Here is a 22,904-nt window from a genome sequence, read left to right as displayed (position 1 = left end):
GGTAAAGTAAGGATGGAGAGGTGGGTAGGTAAATTATGGTTGGATGAGTGGGTGGTGAAGTATTGATGGAGGGGTGGGTAGGTAAAGTAAGGATGGAGAGGTGGGTAGGTAAATTATATGGTTGGATGAGTGGGTAGGTAAAGTATGGATCGAGGGGTGGGTAGGTAAAGTAAGGATGGAGGGGTGGTAGGTAAAGTAAGGATGGAGGGGTGGGTAGGTAAAGTAAGGATGGAGAGGTGGGTAGGTAAAGTATGGATCGAGGGGTGGGTAGGTAAAGTATGGATGGAGGGGTGGGTAGGTAAAGTGAGGATGGAGGGGTGGGTAGGTAAAGTAAGGATGGAAGGATGGGTAGGTAAAGTATGGATGGAGGGGTGGGTAGGTAAAGTATGGATGGAAGGATGGGTAGGTAAAGTATGGATGGAGGGGTGGGTAGGTAAAGTAAGGATGGAGGGGTGGGTAGGTAAAGTAAGGATGGAGGGGTGGGTAGGTAAAGTAAGGATGGATGGGTGGGTAGGTAGGTAAAGTAAGGATGGAGGGGTGGGTAGGTAAAGTAAGGATGGAGGGGTGGGTGGTGAAGTATTGATGGAGGGGTTGGTAGTTAAAGTATGGAGGGAGTGGTGGGTAGGTAAAGTAAGGATGGAGGTGTGGTAGGTAAAGTATGGATGGAGGAGGGGTGGGTAGGTAAAGTAAGGATGGAGGGGTGGGTAGGTAAAGTATCGATGGAGAGGTGGGTAGGTAATGTCAGGATGGAGGGGTGGGTAGGTAAAGTAAGGATGGAGAGGTGGGTAGGTAAAGTATGGATCGAGGGGTGGGTAGGTAAAGTATGGATGGAGGGGTGGGTAGGTAAAGTAAGGATGGAGGGGTGGGTGGTGAAGTATTGATGGAGGGGTTGGTAGGTCAAGTATGGATGGAGTGGTGGGTAGGTAAAGTAAGGATGGAGGGGTGGGTAGGTAAATTATGGTTGGATGGGTGGGTAGGTAAAGTAAGGATGGAGAGGTGGGTAGGTAAATTATGGTTGGATGAGTGGGTGGTGAAGTATTGATGGAGGGGTGGGTAGGTAAAGTAAGGATGGAGAGGTGGGTAGGTAAATTATATGGTTGGATGAGTGGGTAGGTAAAGTATGGATCGAGGGGTGGGTAGGTAAAGTAAGGATGGAGGGGTGGTAGGTAAAGTAAGGATGGAGGGGTGGGTAGGTAAATGATGGTTGGATGGGTGGGTAGGTAAAGTATGGATCGAGGGGTGGGTAGGTAAGTATGGATGTAGGGGTGGGTAGGTAAAGTATCGATGGAGAGGTGGGTAGGTAATGTCAGGATGGAGGGGTGGGTAGGTAAAGTAAGGATGGAGAGGTGGGTAGGTAAAGTATGGATCGAGGGGTGGGTAGGTAAAGTATGGATGGAGGGGTGGGTAGGTAAAGTGAGGATGGAGGGGTGGGTAGGTAAAGTAAGGATGGAAGGATGGGTAGGTAAAGTATGGATGGAGGGGTGGGTAGGTAAAGTATGGATGGAAGGATGGGTAGGTAAAGTATGGATGGAGGGGTGGGTAGGTAAAGTAAGGATGGAGGGGTGGGTAGGTAAAGTAAGGATGGAGGGGTGGGTAGGTAAAGTAAGGATGGATGGGTGGGTAGGTAGGTAAAGTAAGGATGGAGGGGTGGGTAGGTAAAGTAAGGATGGAGGGGTGGGTGGTGAAGTATTGATGGAGGGGTTGGTAGTTAAAGTATGGAGGGAGTGGTGGATAGGTAAAGTAAGGATGGAGGTGTGGTAGGTAAAGTATGGATGGAGGAGGGGTGGGTAGGTAAAGTAAGGATGGAGGGGTGGGTAGGTAAAGTGAGGATGGAGGGGTGGGTAGGTAAAGTAAGGATGGAGGGGTGGGTAGGTAAGTATGGATGGAGGGGTGGGTAGGTAAAGTGAGGATGGAGTGGTGGGTAGGTAAAGTAAGGATGGAGGGGTGGGTAGGTAAAGTATGTATGGAGGAGGGGTGGGTAGGTATAGTATTGATGGAGGGGTGGGTAGGTAAAGTATGGATCGAGGGGTGGGTAGGTAAGTATGGATGTAGGGGTGGGTAGGTAAAGTATCGATGGAGAGGTGGGTAGGTAAGTATGGATGAAGAGGTGGGTAGGTAAAGTATGGATCGAGGGTGGGTAGGTAAAGTATGGATCGAGGGGTGGGTAGGTAAATTATGAATGGAGGAGTGGGTAGGTAAATTATGGTTGGAAGGGTGGGTAGGTAAAGTATGGATGGAGTGGTGGGTAGGTAAATTATGGTTGGATGGGTGGGTAGGTAAAGTAAGGATGGAGGGGTGGGTATGTAAGTATGGATGGAGGGGTGGGTAGGTAAATTATGGTTGGTTAGGTGGGTAGGTAAAGTATGGTTGGAAGGGTGGGTAGGTAAAGTATGGATGGAGGAATGGGTAGGTAAAATATGGATGGAGAGGTGGGTAGGTAAAGTATGGTTGGAAGGGTGGGTAGGTAAAGTATGGATGGAGGAATGGGTAGGTAAAGTATGGATCGAGGGGTGGGTAGGTAAGTATGGATGTAGGGGTGGGTAGGTAAAGTATCGATGGAGAGGTGGGTAGGTAAGTATGGATGGAGTGGTGGGTAGGTAAATTATGTTTGGATGGGTGGGTTGGTAAAGTATGGATGTAGTGGTGGGTAGGTAAAGTAAGGATGGAGGGGTGGTAGGTAAAGTATAGATGGAGGAGGGGTGGGCAGGTAAAGTAAGGATGGAGGGGTGGGTAGGTAAATTATGGTTGGATGGGTGGGTAGGTAAAGTATGGATGGAGTGGTGGGTAGGTAAATGATGGTTGGATGGGTGGGTAGGTAGGTAAAGTAAGGATGGAGGAGTGGGTAGGTAAAGTAAGGATGGAGGGCTGGGTGGTGAAGTATTGATGGAGCGGTTGGTAGGTAAAGTATTGATGGAGTGGTGGGTAGGTAAATTATGGTTGGATGGGTGGGTAGGTAAGGTATGGATCGAGGGGTGGGTAGGTAAAGTAAGGATGGAGGGGGTAAAGGTGGATGGAGTAGGTGGATGTAGGGGTGGGTAGGTAAAGTATCGATGGAGAGGTGGGTAGGTAAAGTATGGATCGAGGGGTGGGTAGGTAATGTCAGGATGGAGGGGTGGGTAGGTAAAGTAAGGATGGAGGGGTGGGTAGGTAAAGTGAGGATGGAGGGGTGGGTAGGTAAAGTATGGATGGAGGAGTGGGTAGGTAAAGTAAGGATGGAGGGGTGGGTGGTGAAGTATTGATGGAGGAGGGGTGGGTAGGTAAAGTAAGGATGGAGTGGTGGGTAGGTAAAGTAAGGATGGAGTGGTGGGTAGGTAAATTATGGTTGGATGGGTGGGTAGGTAAAGTATGGATGGAGTGGTGGGTAGGTAAATTATGGTTGGATGGGTGGGTAGGTAAAGTATGGATGGAGTGGTGGGTAGGTAAATTATGGTTGGATGGGTGGGTAGGTAAAGTATGGATGGAGTGGTGGGTAGGTAAATGATGGTTGGATGGGTGGGTAGGTAGGTAAAGTAAGGATGGAGGAGTGGGTAGGTAAAGTAAGGATGGAGGGGTGGGTGGTGAAGTATTGATGGAGGGGTTGGTATGTAAAGTATGGATGGAGTGGTGGGTAGGTAAAGTAAGGATGGAGGGGTGGTAGGTAAAGTATTGATGGAGGGGTGGGTAGGTAAAGTAAGGATGGAGGGGTGGGTAGGTAAACTATGGATGGAGGGGTGGGTAGGTAAAATATGGATGGAGAGGTGGGTAGGTAAATTATGGTTGGAAGGGTGGGTAGGTAAAGTATGGATGGAGGCGTGGGTAGGTAAAGTATGGTTGGAGGGGTGGGTAGGTAAAGTATGGATGAAGAGGTGGGTACGTAAAGTATGGATCGAGGGGTGGGTAGGTAAGTATGGATGTAGGGGTGGGTAGGTAAAGTATCGATGGAGAGGTGGGTAGGTAAGTATGGATGAAGAGGTGGGTAGGTAAAGTATGGATCGAGGGGTGGATATGTAATGTCAGGATGGAGGGGTGGGTAGGTAAAGTAAGGATGGAGGGGTGGGTAGGTAAAGTGAGGATGGAGGGGTGGGTAGGTAAAGTGAGGATGGAGGGGTGGGTAGGTAAAGTAAGGATGGAGGGGTGGGTAGGTAAGTATGGATGGAGGGGTGGGTAGGTAAAGTAAGTTTGGAGGGGTGGTAGGTAAAGTAAGGATGGAGGGGTGGGTAGGTAAAGTAAGGATGGAGGGGTGGGTAGGTAAAGTATGTATGGAGGAGGGGTGGGTAGGTATAGTATTGATGGAGGGGTGGGTAGGTAAAGTATGGATGGAGGGGTGGGTAGGTAAAGTAAGGATGGAGTGGTGGGTAGGTAAGCATGGATGGAGGGGTGGGTAGGTAAAGTAAGGATGGAGGGGTGGGTAGGTAAAGTAAGGATGGAGGGGTGGGTAGGTAAAGTATGGATGGAGGGGTGGGTAGGTAAGTATGGATGGAGAAGTGGGTAGGTAAAGTAAGGATGGAGAGGTGGGTAGGTAAAGTAAGGATGGAGGGGTGGGTAGGTAAAGTATGGATGGAGTGTTGGGTTGGTATGGATGGAGAGGTAGGTATGTATCGTATTGATTTAGGGGTGGGTAGGTATAGTATTGATGGAGGGGTGGGTAGGTAAAGTATGGATGGAGGGTCGCGTAGGTAAAGTAAGGATGGAGGGGTGGGTAGGTAAAGTAAGGATGGAGGGGTGGGTAGGTAAGTATGGATGGAGAAGTGGGTAGGTAAAGTAAGGATGGAGAGGTGGGTAGGTAAAGTAAGGATGGAGGGGTGGGTAGGTAAAGTATGGATGGAGTGTTGGGTTGGTATGGATGGAGAGGTAGGTAGGTATCGTATTGATTTAGGGGTGGGTAGGTATAGTATTGATGGAGGGGTGGGTAGGTAAAGTATGGATGGAGGGTCGCGTAGGTAAAGTAAGGATGGAGGGGTGGGTAGGTAAAGTAAGGATGGAGGGTGGGTGGGTAGGTAAAGTATGGATGGAGGGTTGGGTAGGTAAAGTATGGATGAAGGGGTGGGTAGGTAAAGTATGGATGGAGGGTTGGGTAGGTAAAGTATGAATGGAGGGGTGGGTAGGTAAAGTAAGGATCAGAGGGCACCACAGGGTATTGAACAGGTACTGTAGATGCCGAAAAACTGGTGTGTTTCAGATAAATTACTGCCTTGAACACAACTGTTGAAAGATCTCACTCTATTGTGAAGAATGAAGTAGGAATGTAAGAATGAAGCTGTATTTCCACGAACCCATCTGCAGCAACAATGTAATGTCACACAGGGTAAGGAATGTTGTTAAACACATACACTTGCGTGCTTTCAAATGCTTGATCTCAACTGGTCTCCTTGCTGTACTGTACCTCACTCTGAACACGTAGGCCTCACATTACACACACACCCACACCCACACCCACACACACACACACACACACACACACACACACACACACACACACACACACACACACACACACACACACACACACACACACACACACACACACACACACACACACACACACACACACACACACACACACACACACACACACACACACACACACAGTCACAGTGCTTCAGAGCACAGCACACTGCTTAGCAGTATTGATCGTTAGGGCTGAGCCAAAGGCAGCAGAGGGAGGAATGCATGAGGAGAGAGCGAGAGAGGGGGAGATGAATGGTCATGGAGTGATCGGGCTGATAAGTTGTCCAGGACTGACAGGGGGGAGAGGGATGTGTGTGTGTGTGTGTGTGTGTGTGTGTGTGTGTGTGTGTGTGTGTGTGTGTGTGTGTGTGTGTGTGTGTGTGTGTGTGTGTGTGTGTGTGTGTGTGTGTGTGTGTGTGTGTGTGTGTGTGTGTGTGTGTGTGTGTGTGTGTGTGTGTGTGTGTGTGTGTGTGTGTGTGTGTGTGTGTGTGTGTGTGTGTGTGTGTGCGTGTGTCTATGCAGGTAGGTGGGTGTGGGGAGGGCAACTGTCACTCACTCATACTGATGGAGGATGGAGGCTCAGGGGTAGAAAGACGCTTAAAGAGAGAGCAGAGGAGAGGTGATCCAGTCAGGCTGAATTACGGCCACTTGCAGTGTTCTCAGAGGTGCCGTATAATATAGTAGTATAGTACTTTTAAAGAGGGATTGATGACCTGAAAAATTGCTCTGGAGAGACACTTCGTGTGTGCGGGAAGGTGAGCGGGTGTGCGGGTGAGTGTGTCTGTCTGTATTTTTGCTTGGGCACCTGTGTAATATAGATGACATGACCAAAGGTATGCGGACACCTGCTCGTCAAACATCTCATTACAATATCATGGACATCAATATTGAGTTGGTCCCCCCTGTCACGCGGGACTAGGTGGGTGCAGGAATCAGACGCAGAGAGAGTTCCACTGGGGTTAAGTGCTTTTACTAAGGCATCCAACATCCAACGAGACAACCCAAAAACCACAGGGTGCCAAGTTTAAGAAAATAAAATCCACCACTACTTAAAATGCACACACGTAACATAATGACAATCCCGCACAAAACAAAGGCGGGTCTACCTACTAAATATAGATGAGCTCATTAAACCAAACAGAAACAAAGGCGGGTCCACCTACTAAATATAGATGAGCTCATTAAACCAAACAGAAACAAAGGCAGGTCTACCTACTAAATATAGATGAGCTCATTAAACCAAACAGAAACAAAGGCGGGTCTACCTACTAAATATAGATGAGCTCATTAAACCAAACAGAAACAAAGGCGGGTCCACCTACTAAATATAGATGAGCTCATTAAACCAAACAGAAACAAAGGCAGGTCTACCTACTAAATATAGATGAGCTCATTAAACCAAACAGAAACAAAGGCGGGTCCACCTACTAAATATAGATGAGCTCATTAAACCAAACAGAAACAAAGGCGGGTCTACCTACTAAATATAGATGAGCTCATTAAACCAAACAGAAACAAAGGCGGGTCGACCTACTAAATATAGATGAGCTCATTAAACCAAACAGAAACAAAGGCGGGTCGACCTACTAAATATAGATGAGCTCATTAAACCAAACAGAAACAAAGGCAGGTCTACCTACTAAATACAGATGAGCTCATTAAACCAAACAGAAACAAAGGCAGGTCGACCTACTAAATATAGATGAGCTCATTAAACCAAACAGAAACAAAGGCAGGTCTACCTACTAAATATAGATGAGCTCATTAAACCAAACAGAAACAAAGGCAGGTCTACCTACTAAATATAGATGAGCTCATTAAACCAAACAGAAACAAAGGCAGGTCCACCTACTAAATATAGATGAGCTCATTAAACCAAACAGAAACGCAGGTGAATCTACTAAGACAAAACAAACAGACAAACTAAAAAGGGATCGGTGGTGGCTAGTAGGACGGTGACGACGACCGCCGAGCACCGCCCGAACAGGCAGGGGAGCCAACTTCGGCGGATGTCGTGACACCCCCCTTGTTACTATAACAGATGTTGGAACATTGCTACTATAACAGCATCCAGTCTTCTGGGAAGACTTTCAATTAGATGTTGGAACATTGCTGCTGGGACTTAGTGAGGTCGGCACTTATTAGACATTAGGACGATTAGGCCTGGCTCACAGTCGGCTTTCCAATTCATCCCAAAGGTGTTCAGTGGGGTTGAAGTCAGGGCTCTGTGTAGGCCAGTCATGTTCTTCCACACGGATCTCGACAAAACACTTCTGTATGGGCCTCACCTTCTGCATGGGGGCACTTTCATCCTGAAACAGAAAATGGACATCCCCAAACTGTTGCTACAAACTTGGAAGCACAGAATTATCTAAAATGTCATTGTATGCTGTGGCATTAAGATTTCCCTCCACTGGATCTAATGGGCCTAGCCCGAACCATGAAAACCAGTTCCAGACCTTTATTCCTCCTCCACCAAACTTTACAGTAGGCGCTATGCATTCGGGCAGGTAGAGTTCTCCTGGCATCTGCAAATCCCAGATTTTTCCTTCGGACTGCCAGATGGTGAAGCTTAATCACTCCACAGAACACGTTTCCACTGTTCCGGAGTCCGAGTTTTACATTTCATTACATTACACTCAAGCCGACACTTGGCATTGCGCATGGTGATGTTAGACTTAAGTGCGGCTGCTCGGCCATGGAAACCCATTTCATGAAGCTCCCGATGAACAGTTCTTCTGCTGACGTTGCTTCCAGAGGCAGTTCGGAACTCGGTAGTGAGTGTTGCAACCGAGGACAGAAGATTGTTGTGCGATTTGTGCTTCAGCACTTGGCAGTCCCGTTCTGTGAGCTAGTGTGGCCTACCACTTTGTGGCTGAGCCTTTGTTGTTCCTAGACGTATCCACTTCACAATTACAGCACTTACAGTTGACCGGGGAAGCTCTAGTTTGGAAGAAATTTGACTTGTTGGGATGGTGGAATCCTATGACAGTGCCACATTGAAAGTCACTGAGCTCTTCTGTAAGGCCATTCTCCTGTCAATGTTTGTCTATGGAGATTGCATGGCTGTGTGCTCTTTTATACATCTGTCAACAGCGGGTGTGGCTGAAATAATCCAATCCAATAATTTGAAGGGGTGTCCACGTACTTATGTATATACAGTTTATGTGTGTAATATGTATATAAATAGTGTGGTTCATTTTTGTTGTGGTTGGTTTATTGTCGGATGGTTATTTTAATAGCTTGTTATCTGGTCCCAGATCACTTCTTAAATAGCTTGTTTTTTGGTTGACCTACCATTGTCCCTCCCCTGCCTGATGCTTGCTATCCACAATACTGCCCCTTCAAAGAGTTGAGCACTATACTTTATTTGGATCCCCATTGGCTGACACCTTGGCAACAACTAAGGTTCTTCCTGGGGTCCATTAAGGATGGGGGCTTCTTTTATCTCATCTCTTGTCTCTGAGAATGTAATGTTTTATAGCTAAAACATAACCGTGAACCGCCAGCTTTCAAATGGGTTTATTGGCTTGAAAATGAGTAGCAGCTAAATTAATTGGACTGATTTTATGGAGCTTTGGTGAATCCGACAAAGAACAGAAATATCTCTCTTTGTCTCTTCTACCCCCCTCTCTCTTTTCTCTCTGTCTCTGTCTCTCTTTCTCTCTCCCTCCCTCTTCCATCCCATTCTGTAGTAAGTGTAATTGTACTCAGGCTAATGAATAGAGAGAAGCCTGGATGAATACAATGTAATACCCTGAAAACATACTCCTCCATTATACAATTACTTCATTTCCATTCACAAACACAGTAGAGCCAGATAATGTAAACAATGAAGGCTTTTTTACGAATAGAATTATGGGTTTTTTTCTGAGCAGAGAGACATTTGAGCAGCAATGGTACATATTTGTATTGTACTATGATGTATCATTGAAGCATATTGTATTGTACTATGATGTATCATTGAGGCATATTGTATTGTACTATGATGTATCATTGGAGCATATTTGTATTGTACTATGATGTATCATTGAAGCATATTGTATTGTACTAGAATGTATCATTGGAGAATATTGCATTGCACTAGGATGTATCATTAGATAATATTGTATTGTACTATGATGTATCATAAACCAAACATTGGTTCTGGTAACAGAATCCTTGCCTTCGGATTGGTTTAATCATGTTTGAGTTTGAGGAACGTAAAACAATTCCAGCAAATTCATAAAAAATGATAATGCGCAGTGAACTTGAACTTGGTACACTTTCTTGTCCACACTATCTTGTTCTCACTACCTGAGATACAGGTACGGATTTGAGACAAGGCTTCCTGTTGCTTATTGGGGCACCATGGGTACCAGGTCACAAGGTTTTTAATATTTTTCAGTAATGCAGCCCATTGGAGGACCAAATAAAAGTACACAGTTAAGTACTGTACAGGACAGCCAGTCCTTAGGAGAGCAGTTTTTGTAAATGTCCATATCATCCCATATTATCACCCAAAGTCAAGTCCAAACTGACTGTGAACTGTTATAACCTAAACTTTTTGAAATCTTCCTACACCTTCTGAACAGCTAGGTGGACAGCGAAGCAGGTTGAGCTATATGGAATGTAGGAGTTGCTCTTCTTCCCTCCCTTCCTCTATGTAAAACCTAATCCCTCTTTATCTTTGTGTCCTCTTATAGGAAAAGAAGACTACGTGGCGACCTTCAAGGGATCCGAGTTCTTCTGCTACGACCTGTCCTTGAACCCGATCCAGAGCAGCAGCGACGAGATCACCCTGTCCTTCAAGACGTTACAGAGGAACGGTCTGATGCTTCACACGGGGAAGTCTGCAGACTACGTCAACCTGGCCCTGAAAAACGGAGCTGTATCGCTGGTCATTAATTTGGGGTCTGGGGCCTTTGAAGCTCTGGTGGAACCAGTCAATGGGAAATTCAATGACAATGATTGGCATGATGTCAAAGTTACAAGGAATCTACGTCAGGTAACAGTAAAATGGGTGACTGCGATGGAGAATTAGTAGTAAACAAATTTAAATGAGCCCAATTTGATTGAATTTGATTATTACAATCAAATGAATTTGACCCATTTTGGAATAAGTATTTGGATTGATGGTAATAATGATTTGATCTGTAGTAAGACATGAAGAACACAGTGCTGCATTTGAGCAGGGACATATCTAGACCAGTGAGGAAAGGCATCAGTAGAGGAAAGATCATGTGAAAAACTACATAGCTTCCCGAGCGTCACTTTGTTCAGAGTTGCTGATCTCTGAGTCATCCATTCCTCTATAATATAATAATAATAATAATATATGCCATTTAGCAGACGCTTTTATCCAAAGCGACTTACAGTCATGTGTGCATACATTCTACGTATGGGTGGTCCCGGGGATCGAACCCACTACCCTGGCGTTACAAGCACCATGCTCTACCAACTGAGCTACAGAAGGACCGGAGAATCCTTCTGTACTGTAGTTGTGACCACAAGTATTTACTTTTCGAGGATTTCGAGGATTAGCCTTTTTGTTGGGGACCTCTGGGTCTTTGGCTGCTCAACACATGCTCAACTGTTACACCCCTAAAAAATAGAATAAACGCAAAAATAAGAAAAATAAAAGCAACACAGTTTTACAAGCGACACAGTTTGCTTTATGACATAGAGTTGGAAGTATTGAAGATACTGGTTTTATTGAGGATCTCTTGTATGGCATTCTACCAACACACTAGCTCTCTCTAGATGTGTTCCTGCTCGGATAGTAGGGGATTGTTTGTTTTGAAACGCCACACTGACAAAAAGTTTAAAAAATATATATATATAAATATTGAGATGATTTCAGCAATGTTAAAATTGGATTTAATTGTGATAACATTAACAATGCATAATGAAAGTGCATGCTCAACAGGGGAATCCAATCTCCATTCTCCTTCTCATTCTGTGTCAGGGTCTTTGCTTTGTTTCATTACAGTAAAGTGATCCTAAAGTCCATCAATAAGACCCAAATGGAGGTAAAGTAATATAAGATGATTTCCTGACCACCGACGTCCCAATGGATGGGATCGGTCGGAATCTTGGTCTGTAACAGGTCTTGAAAATCCTGAACATGGTCCTAAACTGGTCCTAATAATGAAAGAATGTATCAAATGAACCCAAAGATCTGAATGACTTTCGTTAAAGAGGGTCGACTGATGCGCTTTAGGCATTCTCTCTTATGAACCATTTGATGTCTGTCAATCATATCGTGTCAGAGGGGTGGGGGTTGGGGTTGTTGATGCCTACCCAGGCAGTCCGGTCTACGAGTCCGGTCTATGGAGTCACCAATCGATCCAACGCTGGCTAGCTCACTTCCACTTGTGGAGGCATTTTCGCTAGTCTTTCTTAGTCTGCTTTTTATCTTGTAAAAATTACTTATTTTGCCCTTTTTTACTCTATGTTACTAACATGCTTTGAAAAACAACAACTAACATGTCATTCATGGAATGTGTCATACTACTAACCAATCTCTTTTTTTTAATGTTTATTAACAACAACAACAACAACAACAAACTCAGCAATGTACTAACTTTTGGTAGTTAACCATCATCTCTTTTTTGAGTAACTATCGTTATTCTGTTCACAGTTTTTAATTTCCTTTCTCCCCCCCTTTTCCACAAAGCACTCAGGCATTGGACACGCTATGGTAAACAAACTACATTGTTCGGTAGATATCATTCTAATTGTTTCTTAGTTTGGGTTTGCCGTGTGTTTCTTTTCTATCTTTTCTTACTGTAGACGTCATTAACAAAAAAGGGGGAACTGCGGTTGGTACTCTTTCTGCTTACGTTTTGACCTTTTCATTTTTTCTATATTTTCATCCGTCGGTTGGTTTTCACCACTTCCTGTTATTTTTACTTCCTGTCTCCTGTCCAATCACGTTTTTAGGAGCATCGTTTCGAGCCTTTTGCATCAAGCAGTGGTTAACAAAGGAGGACCCATGTCTGACTCCTGCCTGGCTGGCCTGATGCTCATTGGCTCAGCCAGTGTTCTATTTCCCATTCACTCTGCATGGCATGCATTCTGAATGCTGCGCTGAACGCTGCACATGCTCACACTTCCCAACCACTCGTCCAGTCCAGCTGTCGTTGTCATTGGTGCTTTTAATTTTTTTTGCACGATCCACCAATCATGCGCTTCTGCATACATCCGACACAAGCGCAAAGTGTCGGACAAAAACAATTTTTCCTTAACCTATTAACTAACACCATCTTGGGGAACATGTATTTTTGTGTGCTCACATGCAAAAAGAAAAGACAAAAACACCTTACTTTTGTCTTTCTGAAAAAACTAATTTCTGTGTATTACGCTAAACGCTAAACCTGTGGTTGTGGCTTCTACATGCTTTCTGCTTTCTATATCTAACCCACTCGCACGCTGTTCTTTTCTTTTTTATTAGAAAACAAACTGCTTATTCACTTTTACTAATATGTAACCCTAGCGAAACTAACCTAGATAACATTCTACTAACACCATTTTTGTGTCTGCTGAAATTCCTTTTGAGTTGCAGTAGGGGCTAACTTACTAACACACTTAGTCTGGGGCAACTAACTAACTTCCTAGCTAACTAACTTTATCAATTCCTTGGGGGGCTAGCAGTCTACATCTCAAACTACTAATCCTAAACTGGACAAAATAAACAAAAAAAACAAGAAAAAAATAAAAAACAGACATGAAAATGGGTTTCTATAATCTTTACCAAAAATCTATAGAGGACAAACAATACTATCACAGACTCAGAGACTATATATCAGAGGCAGAAAGCCGCTGGACTGAGAGCTCTGATAGGCTATCTGAGAATAGCGTGTCCTTTCCCTGTGCTTTGTTGTCTAGGTAACTATATCCGTGGATGGGATACTGACCACCACAGGGTATACTCAAGAAGACTACACCATGCTAGGCTCCGACGACTTTTTCTATGTTGGCGGGAGTCCTAGCACGGCTGACCTGCCTGGATCACCTGTTAGCAACAACTTTATGGGTTGCCTGAAAGAGGTAAACACCAACACCATGTGCTTATTCTCAGGGTAGAGGAGTGGGCATCACATCAAACGCTGTGCAATACTTTCAGGTTAGGGAGTGGGCATCACATCAAACACTGTGCACTATTCTCAGGGAAGGGAGTGTGGAGTGTACAGTACATCATTGGGGACACGCAAGGAGTACTGAACAGGCCCTTGCTCTTCCAGACACACTTTTCTTTATTTTAATCATCTCTAAGGGACTGTTGCATGCTAGTAGATACTCATAGACTTTCAGTCATTGCGCTAACTCTAATTAGCTTTGGCTCGCAAAACTACCTCCGACACTGGACACAAAGACATACTGTACAAATAGTATCCAGAAGGTCATCTGACTCTAGGGAAGTAGATAACGGGCCTTATTGCCAAAATCCTGGAGTACCCCTTTAAACAGACACTCGTTCTCCTAATCCTGACCCCCCACCCCCCATCCCCCCCACACACACACACACACACACACACACACACACACACACACACACACACACACACACACACACACACACACACACACACACACACACACACACACACACACACACACACACCCCACTGTACCCCACCAGAGCCCCTTCTCGTCTGTGTGGGAGTCTCCCCAGGTTTCATGCAGCTCTGCCAGGTGAATTTCCATGACCGGGGATGAGTCCCAAAATGGCACCCTATTTCCTAAATAGTTAATGACCAGAGTGCACTATAAATGGAATTGAGTGCCATTTGGGACGATGCCCAGCACTCAACACTCCATAGCCTTTACTGACATACCTCAGGGGGTGGGGAGGAGATATCCTGCTAGGAGTTTAGGAAGCAAGGAGACTTCTGTTTGCAGAACTATTACGTTCTAAAGTCAGAGTTCTAAGTCAGTTCCCACTCCGTCCCAACACTCGTACTCCTCACTGTCATACCTCAGAGGGGGTCTCCTGCCAAGACAATTCTGTTTGCAGAACCTAAAGCAAGGGTTTTAAATTGGATACAAAATCTTTGAACACAGATGGTATACTGTACTTATGCACTACAATCAAAAGAGAGAGACGCTGAGAAAGCCGTTCCTGTCATATCAGGATCAGACTATTCAAGATCAAATTGTTCTCTGTAGTTTCAAAAGATGCTTCGCAATAATATTATATGATATATTACAATAATATTATATAGAGCAAATAGAAGGTATTCAGTAGTCATATATGCTGGAACACGCTGGTAAAGGGAGGTGTTTCCATGTTCCCATTCTGTTATGTTCTGCTAAATATTACAGTGGGTGCTTAATGGGGATGCTGACATCAGCAGACACCAAGGAATACAGTCCACTCTCGAGAAGTACATCTTCCAAGAAGTGCAATAAAAGGTTCCCTTCATGTATCTTTCAATTTCCAAATAAGTCATTTATCTACCCTTTCTCTTTTCTCCTTGTCTCTTTTTCCTCTCTGACGTTTACCCCATCTCTCTCTCTGTCTCTGTCTCTGTCTCTGTCTCTGTCTCTGTCTCTGTCTCTGTCTCTCTCTCTCTCTCTCTCTCTCTCTCTCTCTCTCTCTCTCTCTCTCTCTCTCTCTCTCTCTCTCTCTCTCTCTCTCTCTCTCTCTCTCTCTCTCTCTCTCTCTCTCTCTCTCTCTCTCTCTCTCTCTCTCTCTCTCTGTCTCTCTCTCTGTCTCTGTCTGTCTCTCTCTCTCTCTCTCTCTCTCTCTCTCTCTCTCTCTCTCTCTCTCTCTCTCTCTCTCTGTCACTGTCCCTGTCTCTCTCTCTCTGTCTCTCTATCTCTGTCTGTCCCTGTCCCTGTCTCTCTCTCTCTGTCTCTCTATCTCTCTCTGTCCCTGTCTCTCTCTCTGTCTCTCTGTCTCTGTCTCCCTCTGTCTCTCTGTCTCTGTCTCTCTGTTTCACTCTCTCTCTCTTTTCAGTAGTTTTCCCCTCCTCCTTTTCCTTGTGTGGTGTCCTACATTTCTTCCCTTCTGCTCCCCCTACATTTCTTACCTATTTCTCTCCTCACCTCCAACCGAGCATCTCGTCCTCACGGAACCTAACATATAAGTTCTGAGGCGACAGAGTCTTAATAAGCAGTCAGGGTGTAGACCACATGTCCATGCTCCGACTCTACCTCGTTAGCGCTAGGAGCTCGTTAGGAGCTAGAGCTCATTAAGGGGTTCTATCTCGTTAAGGGGCATGCATGTCTTCGTTAGAGGAGTGCCTCTGAGGTGATACATGGAGGCGCATCCCAAATGGTACCCTATTCCCATAGGGTTCTGATCAAAAGTAAGGCACGATATAGGGAATAGGGTGCCATTTGAGACGCAGCCATAGAGCTACTGAGAAGACAAAGAGAGACATCTAGGCCTGGTGCCCCCCTTGCAGTCTGATAGGCTGTTTCCCAAATGGCACCCTATTCCCTATATACTGCATTACTTTTGACGAGAGAAGGGAATAGGTAAAAGGATGTGATTTGGACTGTACACCAAGTCCTGTCAGTCCTCCACGCCACATGGGGGAACACAAATCCTCCCGTCTTTTGGGGTTTTCTGGGGTTAGATCAAGGCATTTATCAGCAATGTTGTGGTGCCATCCCTCAAGATTGTCTATTATATTGACAAGATATTCAAGTGACAACTCTACCAATGGAATGGGGTGTGTCGGGAGCGCCATGAGAGTTGTTTTATAAGATACTCTTCAAAAAGGTAGAGTTTCAACATTTTCGGAATATGGGCAGGGACTCCTCTGTCCTGACTTGTTCCGCAATTGGAGTGCTGGGACAGAGAAGAACTTTGACTGGGCTGAGCGGTAGTTGCCCTCTATGCTAAAAAGTTATATAAATTAGGAGTCGTCTATCAATCTCTATGAAAAGTTGCCGAAATGCCACTTGCGTCCATTTACATCAGTGCATAACCTAATCATCATGGAACTTCTATTTGATCAAATCATCTTCACGTAGAAAATTAGCAATTACTTTTTTGGTTGACCAAATTCAACACTCTCTCATACACCTCCATGCCAAAATGTCCACAGAAATCTTACCCCAGTCTTCTGTGGTTTTCTGGCACTGCGATCAAGGCTGGAGTGGGTTGGCAGTTTGCAGTGATGAATAAGGCCTGTAGTTGCTATGAAGTGTCCCAGTGGAAGAGAGTCCCAGTCCTTTCTTCCTAAAGCCATCTAATGGGGCACTGGCAGAAAGCACTGTGTGTATATTTATAACATATGTCTGGCAGAAATGAAAGAAGTGTATCGATGTGGGGTTACATCAACTCACATCCTAATTCTGCAGTCCTCCTATGCTTGTTACCAGGCCTTATACTGGATATCTATGTACAGTGTATGTGCCAGTTTAGTCAACCTGGCACAAACAAAGTCTGGAGTTGAACATAACTAACAGGCCGTATTATAGTACAGCATGTAGTATAGTCCCATGTGTGCCAGGTGGTATCAGCTGTGAGCACAGTGACAATGGAAGTAAAACTCTATTACTAATTCTGGAGAAGCACACAATTTGTTTATATTTCTATGGTGTTACTACACACATAAACAATACTACAGCTTGTATGCCTTGATAATTTTTTATTGAACTAAGCAAGTCAGTTAAGAACAAATTTCAATGACGGCCTAGGAACGGTGGGTTAACTGCCTTGTTCAGGGGCAGAATGACAGATTTTTACCTTGTCAGCCCGGTGATTCGATCTTGCAACCTTTTGGTTACTAGTCCCACGCTCTAACCACTAGGCTACTTGCAGCCCCATAATATGCGGTACTTACTATATAATTTTGTAGTATAGAACTGTAGAATATTATAGTAAATACTACAGTGTTATCCACACAAAAAACAATGTAGTAAATACTACATAAATGTCAGCAAAAACACTACAGTCTGCAAAAACACTACATTTTTACGCTATAGTAAATACTACAGTATTTAATTTGCATATACCATTCCCCTCCCCTATATCCCAATTTGTGCCTCCCACAAGTGAGAAACCTACATGCCATGTATAGACCATATATTGTGTTCCCTACAAGTTATAGAGAGAGCAGAACCTCTTAACTCTCTGTTCAGAACCCAGTCCTACCTACCTACCGACATGATATGGAAAATGAGCTGTTTTTGTATTTCTTCAGTAGGTTTCTTCAAGGAGAAAGCCCCCCACTTCTATGTCAAAGTAAAAATACCAAATATATGCTTGTAAATATTTGTCACATTCGTCATATGAAGGAGACCATGCTGCAGCATGGTATGCGTACATTCTTCTTTTAATTAAAGACTGAACAAACTAACAAAACAACAAAACGAACGAAACGTGAAGCTCATACGAATAGTGCAGACAGGCAACTAAACATAGAATAAGAACCCACAAACACCAAAAGGGAAAATGGCTACCTAAATATGATCCCCAATCAGAGACAACGATAAAAGCTGCCTCTGATTGGGAACCATATCAGGCCACCATAGACATACAAATACCTAGACCTTCTAAACTCCTAGACATACAAAAACCCTAGACAATACAAATCTAGCATACCCACCCTTGTCACACCCTGACCTAACCAATATATAAAGAAAACAGAGATATTAAAAGGTCAGAGCGTGACACTACCCCACCCCCCTTACCCCACAAAGGTGCGGACCCCAGGCTGGGGACCGTCTCTAAAGACCCCCGTCCAGGGACCCTGGGCTGGGGACCGTCGCTGGAGACCACGGACTGGGGACTGTCGCTGGAGACCACGGGCTGGGGACCGTCTCTGGAGACTCTGGACTGGGGACCGTCGCTAGAGACCCCCGGCCAGTGACCCTGGGCTGGGGACCGTCGCTGGAGACCCTGGGCTGGGGACCGTCTCTGGAGACCACGGGCTGGGGACCGTCTCTGGAGACCACGGGCTCGGGACCGGCTCAGGATGCTCCGGACTGTGGCCCGTCACCGGAGGTGCCGGACTGTGGCCCATCGTCGGAGGTTCCGGACTGTGGCCCGTCGCCGGAGGTTCATGACTGTGGCCCGTCGCCGGAGGTTCGGGACTGTGGCCCGTCGGAGGAGGTTCCGGACTGTGGTCCGTCGTCGGAGGTTCCGGACTGTGGCCTGTTGTCGGAGGTTCCGGTCTGTGGCCCGTCGCCGGAGGTTCTGGACTGTGGCCCGTCGCCGGAGGTTCTGGACTGTGGCCCGTCGTCGGAGGTTCCGGACTGTGGCCCGTCGTCGGAGGTTCTGGACTGTGGCCCGTCGTCGGAGGTTCTGGACTGTGGCCCGTCGTCGGAGGTTCCGGACTGTGGCCCGTCGTCGGAGGTTCCGGACTGTGAAATGTTTGGGAAAGTGAAACGTGCGGGGAGGAGGCACAGGACTTACTGGACTGTGGAGGCGCACTGGAGGCCTGGTGCGTGGTGCCGGCACTGGTGGTACCGGGCTGGGGACACGCACCTCAGGGTGAGTGCGGGGAGCAGGCACAGGACGTACTGGCCTGTGGATGCGCACTGGAGATCTGGAGCGTAGAGCGGGCACAATGCGTCTTGGCTGGATGCTCACTTGAGCCCGGCAAGGGCGGGGCGCTAGCACAGGACGCACTGGGCTGTGCAGACGCACCAGAGACACCGTACGTAGAGCCGGCACAGGATATCCTGGTCCAAGGAGGTGTACTGGAGACCAGGACCGCTGAGCCGGCACCATCCATCCTGGCTGGATGCCCATTCTAGCCCGGCAAATGTGAGGAGCTGGAATAGTGCACACTGGGCTATGAATGCGAACTGGAGACACCGTGTGCATCTCTGCATAACGCGGTGCCTGACCAGTCACACGCTCCCCACTGGTGTCCCCCAAGAAATTGGGGCTGCCTCTCGTGCTTGCCTCGTTTGTATTTCTCCTCGTAATATTTCTTCCTTCGGACGGCAAAAACAGAGATAATATTACAGTAATGTCCCCAAAAACACTACAGTAAATGCTGCTGTATACCATACTATAGTGCGAAAAAAACACTACAGTAAACTACAGGATACTTCAGGATACTACAGTCCACAAAAAAACTGCAGTAAATACTACAGCATACTACAGTAATTACTATAGTATATACTACTCTTCTTTTACTACAGTATTTGGGTCTTTCTATAAATAATGGCACCAATGTGTGACATTGGGATCAACATTTCAAAATGATTTGAAACAAAAATAGAAAAGGATTTTCATGCAGTTCTACCTGTGTACATCGAGGAATTAAAGTGAATATATGCATGTCTCATAACTCCACCTACACAACATAGGACTAGGAGTATACATCCTTTAAGCAGGGTTCATACAGATATTGACAAGTCAAATTCATGGACTTTCAGGGACCTTTTCAAGCACTTGATTGTAATTTTCAAGGATATCAATGTTATACAATTGTATAGTTTATGTAATTGTAGATGTAGGGCCTAATATAGAACCTCTCCCCCCAAAAGCATGCAAAAAGTGTCCATGAACTAGGCCATTACCACTACAACAATAATGATTTATTGGGCAGTACCAATGCATTGATATTATAATTATTATTACATTCTAAAATATGTGAGAATATTGCCTGACAAATACATTTAATGCGTGGAGATTTTTCTGTAGCCTATGTGACTGACGCAGGCACACATAATAAAGCCACGAATAGCGGCAGCATTAATCTCACACTTTGAATCTAAACATCACTGTTTTTATAATGAGGAAGTGACCAAGCACCAGGTTCCTTTTTTAATGGAAGGATTTGTATGGAAAGCCAAGTTGAAGCCAGCATTAGATGTTGTCATCTTCATAATAACCGCACATGGTTTTACTGCAACAGAGTAGCACAACACCCTACAATTGTAGCTGCGGCAAACAAATGAAGGTGGCCACGTCTCTCACAAAAACTAAATCACAGATAAGTATAATGGAGCAGGAGAACTTCTACATTGGTTACAATAATTACAAGGACCTTTCAAACACCAGATTGAGGAAATGTCTGATTTTCAAGGTATGACTATTCCAGTACTTGCATTTCTGAGCTCCAAATTCAAGTAGGCTGCTTCAAGCCCCTTGTATTCATTAAAATGACATGTGTAACATGGAAAACAAAATGGGTGAGTCATGTTATATCATTACCAGATCATAGTGTGAATAAGCCCACAAGGCTATGTCATTTTTTGTCATTATACACAGAATAATTAATAGAAATAGCGTTAGGTGTTGCTTCTATCCTATACAATTGCGCACAGTTGACTGTGTCCACAAAAACTGCTAACGAATCTAACGATTCAATTCGCTAAGGATATTAGATCCAACATGGATCCAGGCACAACTCGCTTCGCCGGCATAACGAATAAGACACCAACATATTCTGGACATTCCTGGCGAACACCTTTTTCCTAGCACTTGGGCTGTTGTTGTATTGCATGTGCTATCACAAATGCTGTCCGTGACGTGACTGTCATTCAGAAAATTCCTTCCTGGATGAGGATGTGTGAAAATATCATGGCGTAACTAATCAGGTGGACACTAAATGCGTATCCAACAAGTATTATGCTTAATTATTGAAGAACCACGTTAATGACAGTTTTGATTTAGGTATTAATTATCAAGGTAAGGGGACTCTTTCGATTAGAAGCATTCGATTTTGCATTCGCGTACTGTACATCATTTTGTATTTGTGTGTGCCCATGTAAATTGTTTTCACCCCGTAACATAAGGAATACAATAAATGTTTGCATTTCTTTCTGAGATCTCTATACAAAAAATATTCCTACAGCAAGATCCAGGATTCTTACAAGGTTTCTTACCAGTCCAATGTCTAATTTAACTGATTCATGTTTAATATATGATATAACTGTCAGGGTTTTCCTGTGGTGAAGTAGAGGACCAAAACGCAGCGTGGTTATATTGACTCATGTTTAATCAAAAACGGATAAACATGAACACGACAACCCAATAAACATGGCAAAACAATAAACATGGCAACCCAATAAACATGGCAACCCAAAAACAGCCCTATCTGGTGCAAAACACAGAGACAGGAACAATCACCCACAAAACCCAACACAAAACAGGCTACCTAAATATGGTTCCCAATCAGAGACAATGACTAACACCTGCCTCTGATTGAGAACCATATCAGGCCAAACATAGAAATAGACAAACCAGACACACAACATAGAATGCCCACCCAGCTCACGTCCTGACGAACACTAAAACAAGGAAAACACATACGAACGATGGACAGAACGTGAAAATAACGACAACGTAGACTACCATAAATGCAAGGACAGAAATGTTATTTTTTATGTCACACGATTTTGGGAAAAATCTGTCAAGACACCAACCATGATAAAGTTTTAAATCAACTTGTGAATTTTATTGAATATATCTATGATTTCCCCTTATATCTTAATGCAATGACATAAAACACATTTGCAGATTATTATCAATGACTTATCAACAGCTTTAACAAGATGTCCAGCTTAGGAAATACTCACTGTTACTCTAGTTTATAGAAAGACCCATTTATACTATAGTAAACTGTAAATACTACAGTACACTACAGAAAATACTACATTCCGCAAAATCACTACAATGAATGCTACAGTAAAATCCACTAAAACACTACAGTGAATACTATAGTATTCCTAGCATAGCATATACCGTAGTACTTTTTCATGTGGGTAGGTCTTGTTATAGCCCTACTGTAGGCAATAGTACCATGTTGTGACCTTCGAGCAGAGTGACAACCTCTCTGCAGCATCTTGATTTGTCTGTTGGATAACATGTAAACATAAGCCTCCACTCAGGCCAGTTCAGCCTGGCTCTGCTCTGTATGTTAGCAGTTGTCTGAGGTTCATGAAATATGAGCCCTATGCTGTAGGCAGTGGTCCCAGGATGATGACATATGACCTCTGTTCTGTAGGCAGTGGTCCCAGGATGACATGTGAGCTAAGTTCTGTAGGCGGTGGTCCCAGGATGACATGTGAGCTCTGTTCTGTAGGCAGTGGTCCCAGGATGATGACATGTGACCTCTGTTCTGTAGGCAATGGTCGCAGGATGACATGTGAGCTCTGTTCTGTAGGCAGTGGTCCCAGGATGATGGCATGTGACCTCTGTTCTGTAGGCAATGGTCGCAGGATGACATGTGAGCTCTGTTCTGTAGGCATTGGTTGCAGGATGACATATGACCTCTGTTCTGTAGGCAGTGGTCCCAGGATGACATATGACCTCTGTTCTGTAGGCAGTGGTCCCAGGATGACATATGACCTCTGTTCTGTAGGCAGTGGTCCCAGGATGACATATGACCTCTGTTCTGTAGGCAGTGGTCCCAGGATGACATATGACCTCTGTTCTGTAGGCAGTGGTCGCAGGAAGCTGACATATGACCTCTGTTCTGTAGGCATTGGTTGCAGGATGATGACATATGACCTCTGTTCTGTAGGCAGTGGTCGCAGGAAGCTGACATATGACCTCTGTTCTGTAGGCAGTGGTC

General features: G+C 44.9%; 1 protein-coding gene across 29 annotated transcripts in view; it reads left to right on the top strand.

Moving 5' to 3' along the window:
- Positions 1-22,904, top strand: part of LOC124040314 (neurexin-1a) — a 631,581-nt gene that overhangs the window by 209,916 nt on the left and 398,761 nt on the right. For 20 of the 29 annotated variants that reach the window (XM_046357410.1, XM_046357409.1, XM_046357396.1 and 17 more), the window contains 3 exons: positions 10,113-10,414; positions 12,086-12,109; positions 13,297-13,458. In XM_046357410.1, the coding sequence (XP_046213366.1) occupies positions 10,113-10,414; positions 12,086-12,109; positions 13,297-13,458 (488 nt within the window). The remainder of the gene's footprint in view (positions 1-10,112; positions 10,415-12,085; positions 12,110-13,296; positions 13,459-22,904) is intronic. The other 9 variants (XM_046357404.1, XM_046357403.1, XM_046357402.1 and 6 more) reach the window with 1 other exon arrangement.

Source organism: Oncorhynchus gorbuscha, linkage group LG07 (genome assembly GCF_021184085.1).
Source record: "Oncorhynchus gorbuscha isolate QuinsamMale2020 ecotype Even-year linkage group LG07, OgorEven_v1.0, whole genome shotgun sequence".
NCBI classification, from domain to species: Eukaryota; Metazoa; Chordata; class Actinopteri; order Salmoniformes; family Salmonidae; genus Oncorhynchus; species Oncorhynchus gorbuscha.
This window is presented reverse-complemented; position numbering and strand designations above follow the sequence as displayed.